This window comes from Aplidium turbinatum, chromosome 4 (assembly GCF_918807975.1).
Source record: "Aplidium turbinatum chromosome 4, kaAplTurb1.1, whole genome shotgun sequence".
NCBI lineage: Eukaryota > Metazoa > Chordata > Ascidiacea > Aplousobranchia > Polyclinidae > Aplidium > Aplidium turbinatum.
Genome location: NC_137475.1, coordinates 41,159,821 through 41,164,589, shown reverse-complemented (window position 1 = coordinate 41,164,589; position 4,769 = coordinate 41,159,821). Strand labels below are relative to the sequence as shown.

Below are 4,769 nucleotides of genomic sequence, written 5' to 3'. Positions count from 1 at the left end.
GTCGCATGTAGAATTGGCAATTCCTGTGGTTGCGCCTCTCCAATTAAAGCTAGAGTTCTTTTTAAGAAACTGCAACTATGATCCCTCGCTACTATTCCATTTACCAGCTCAGAGGCCGAGTGGTTTCGCCTTCGGCTCTGGTGCTGGTAGGTCTGAGATCGATTCCAGGTCGGGTCAAACCGAAGACTTTAAAAACGGTACCGATTGTGTTCTATCCTGCATAGCGCAGTGAGAATGAGTCGGGTAATAATGTGATAACATCGTAAACCTGATAGAAATTAAAAATGAGCCCTGTCGCTAAAAGACCATAGCTGTTGTAGAGCGACAATAAATAAAACCATAACATTATTATTACTATTCCATTTGTAATCAAGCTGGTTGGTTGATTTCTGCGGCTTCTGGAATGTAATTTGTGAAAGGTAATATGTAGAATTTTATTCGCTGGACGATGCAGTTGTAAACGAAGTTCCTTTTACCCCGATGTACGAAGTTTCCTCATTTCTTTGTGATGGAGTTCATAATGTAGTACGCCAGCATGTTAGTGTTTTGGTAGTGGGATTGTCAGTAGTTCGGTGTTTTCATTTTTGATGTGTGCGGATTCTGTTCTTCTGAAGCTACAGTAGAAGCCAAGCTAATAAATAATGCAGTCTTAAGAATTCTGTCTTGTGGTCAAGTATTATTCTGTCAAACCAGTCGATAAATAAGGCAGTAAAGAAGACTATCGGGTCCTGGTCATTCCTCGCCAGTTTTGACCCCGGTTCTGCCCAGGAATGTCGCCGTCAGCATGAACGGCTGCATATGAGCGCGCGTGTTAACTGCCGCGTCCGCTACACATAGCAATGAACTGTTTAGTAAGTAACAAATGACATAACCTCGCTTGCGACGTTTCCTTTGAAACGTGTTGAAAAAAAATAAAAAAATGCACAGATACAATTGTGCTACAAAGCTAGTGTGCTTCCTCTTGTTTATAAGGAGTTATTTTGATCTCTGAGAGTTGTGATTACAGCATCCATTTTGGTAACTAGCTTGATTGCAAGAACTAATTCAGATTGTCATTTCAAAGATAATATTGAAAACTGGGTAAAGATTTATAGATAGATACATTAACCTTAAGAACTTGCAACTTAACAAGCTGATATTATCAAGGTCTCTGGTATTGTAAACGTTTATTTCAACTTTCTGAAAGGCAATTATTTTACCTTTAATCCTTGATAAGATTTATTCACTGTTTTTTATCGTACAGCAATTGATCATCATTTAGGTAAAGAGGTGATTTTCTTGAACAATACACAATAAACCATCCCTTGAATCATGTCTATGGTTCAATTAAACATTGTCGTTTAATGACTCGAGAAAATTATATATCATTTTTAATTAGAGAAATGTTTTTTATTGCATGTGAATAAATAGCTTTTTATTCACATGCATATTAAATTTGGGTGACCGTTGGGTGGCCGTTGGGTGACCGTTCTTGGCACCAAGTCATCTGTGTACCTCTTCGTGGTGCGGCTGGAAGCAGTGCGGCTGACTAAACACAGAGGCGCTGAAGAAAGGAACTGGCCTACCTACTTCAGTACTATGGCCAAGTCTACAATGATGCAAAAGTTCAACAAAAATACGAGAAACGGCGTAAATGGGTCTATGAGTTCTAGAAACCAGAGCCCCTCGCCCGGTAATCGGAGTCATCAATTGCAGGCCTCCTTCGATCGTCATTCAACAACTGTAATTAATGCAAAAACAATCCGACAACGAACTCAAAGAATTGCCATATGGAATGTACGAATACTTTACCAACAAGGAAAACTTGACAATGTTATGCTGGAAATGGATAGAATGAGAATGAACCGCTTGGGTTTTTGCGAAGTACTGTAAGATGGACATTCGACAAATACTAGTCAACTTGGGAAGGATGATAAAACAATTATATACCCTGGAGGATTTGAACATCAAAGAAATGTTGCTGTGTCTATTGACAAACAAATTTCTAAATCAATATTGGGTAGTTGGCCTAAATCTGATCGTTTTCTTCTCGTAAAACTGAAAGCTAGTCCTTTCAATATCAATCTGATTGTTGCTCATTCACCAACAACGGATGCAGATGACTCGGAAATTGGTGATTTCTACGACTCACTGGATGAATTGTACAAGGAATGTAAATAACAGGAAGTGAATATTGTGATGGGTGATTTCTGATTTCAATGCTAAAGTTGGCTGCAACAAACATGGAAAATCTGTTGGACCTCACGGCCTTGGATCACAAAACGATCGTGGTGAGATGCTCATTGACTGGTGTGAAAGAAAAAAGCTTGCTGTTAAGAACACATGGTTTGTGGCGCATCCTCGGCGTCGACATACTTGGACAAATCCTGGTGACCGATGAAGAAATCAATTTGACTAAATCATGATAAATGAAAGATATAGGTCTTCCATTTCTAATACAAGAGCCAATCCAGGTGCTGATGCAAAAAGTGATCATAACCCTGTAATTACAACAATCAAAATTTGTTTAAACACTCTAAAACAGCCGAAACGCAAACCGAAATATTTGTTAACTGCTCTAAAAGATCCTGTAATAAGAATAGATTTTTGTCATGCTGTCCTGGACAATCTCCCAGTGAACCAAAATAAAGAAACAGTAGATAATCAGTGGGACAATCTCAAAACAAGTATTCTCTCAGCAGCAGATAAAGTTATACCAAAAGAAACCAGACGAACTAAACAGCCTCACTGGATGACAGAAATAAAAAATTTTATGTCAGAGAGAAGACAATCAAAAACAAACCGAGAAAAATATAAAAAAATTCATCAATCTATTCAAGAAAAGTGCAAATCTGCAAAAGAACGATGGTTAGAAGAAAAGTGTGAAAAAATTGAAAGGCTTGAAGACATCAGCCCGAAGGAACTGTTCAATGAAATACGCTTAATATCCAGCACCGGTCCTGTATTAACATCAAAATGCATTCGATCTTCTGTTGGAAAAATTCTCTATGAACCAAAAGATGTGAAGAAACGTTGGGAAGAGTACATTACTACCCTTTTTCAAGATGACAGAGAAGATATTGATAATAATATGTTTAATTGTGAAACGGGACCACCAATATTAAAGGAAGAAGTACAGTGGGCTTTAGATTAGCTAAGGCTAAAGAAAAAATCTTTAGCCTTTAGAATTCAAAAACCGGCAAGGCAGCAGGCCCAGATGAAATTGTGGTGGAAATGTTGATTGCCTTGAAAGAAGATCGAATAAACTTGTTGTGGAATCTCATTAATACCATTTATGAAAGTGGTGAATTACCTAAGGATATGCTGAAATCTCTTTTTATTGTCCTCCCGAAAAAAACAAACGCACTTGAGTGTGGAAATCACAGAACGATAAGTCTAATGTCACATACATTAAATCTGCTCTTAAAAATTGTCCTCCAAAGAATACGAAGAAAGATTTTACCGGAAATATCTTCTTGCCAATACCGGATTCATGCTTGACAGAGGAACCAGAAATGCAATTTTTGTAGTTTGCATGCTGTGTGAACGTTCAATTCAGCACCAACAAGATGTAAATCTGTGTTTCATAGATTATCAAAAAGCTTTCGATAAAGTACGCCATTTCCAGCTTCTTTCATCACTAAAACGAATTGGGATTGATGATAAAGATTTCCGTATGATACACAATCTATACTACAAGCAGCAAGCCGCTGTCATGCTTCCCGATAGAACCACTGAATGGATGGAAATATCAAGGGGTGTTCGACAGGGCTGTGTCATGAGCCCAGATCTCTTCAATTTGTACAGTGAACTCATCCTTAGAGAACTGGAAGAAATTGATGAAGGAATTAATATAAACGGAAAACTTATAAATAATATTCAATATGCAGATGACACAGTCTTGCTTGCAACGTCACAATGTGGTTTGCAAGTTATACTTGATGCAGTTCAAAACATCCAGTGAAAAATATGAACTAAAAATAAACATTAACAAAACTAAAACTCGGCCGTCTCGAAATGTCTTCCTGAACCAACAATTTGCGTGTACTGCAATGATAACAAAATTCAACAGGTGCAAAAATTCAATTATTTGGGCTCAATACTGAATCCAAGCACCCAATGTGAAGAAGAAATTAGACGACGCATTGCATTACCAAAGTCAAGTTTCAACACCATGGAAAAAATCTTTAAAGATCGAAAGCTCTCCAAAACCTTAAAAATTCGTTTGTTAAAATGCTTTGTTTGGTCAATTTTGATGTATGGGTTTGAAACCTGGACATTAACGGCAAAAACCCGAAAAAAATTGAAGCTGCAGAAATGTGGTTTTACCGAAGAATTCTTAAAATTCCATGGACAGCTTTTCGAACCAACAGAGCAGTTCTTCAACAGATGGGCCAGGAGCAGCAGATAATGAGATCTTTAGAAATGCGGCAGCTGAAGTTTTGGGGTCACATTATAAGGAAAGGCGAACTTGAATATTTATCTTTAAGTGGAAAAATTCTAGGAAAACGGTCAAGAGGAGCACAAAGATTCACATTTTTGCACAATTTTCAACCACTTATCAAAATCCCTACTAAAATTTGGCAAGAAGCACGAGATCGAACAAACTGGAACATCATTGTACATCGAGGGCTGTAGGGGAAGGTATGGACTGATGAGCCACTTTTTCACATTAAAAGCTATAGTTGGTTAACACTTTGTTCCTCAAAGGGTGGCCAGATTTGGCCCCCCCCTCATATTTCCTTTGATTACTTGAAGCACAGTAACGCCATGCACGTGGTTTTTCTTGA

At 37.9% G+C, this 4,769-nt stretch overlaps 1 protein-coding gene across 1 annotated transcript; it reads left to right on the top strand.

Annotated features, from left to right (window-relative positions):
* Positions 1-2,401: 2,401 nt before the first annotated feature.
* LOC145769180 (uncharacterized) lies at positions 2,402-3,943 on the top strand. Its single transcript, XM_082580771.1, has 2 exons — positions 2,402-3,112; positions 3,608-3,943. Exons 1-2 carry the CDS (start codon positions 2,402-2,404, stop codon positions 3,941-3,943), a joined length of 1,047 nt encoding a protein of 348 aa, XP_082436897.1.
* Positions 3,944-4,769: the final 826 nt, after the last annotated feature.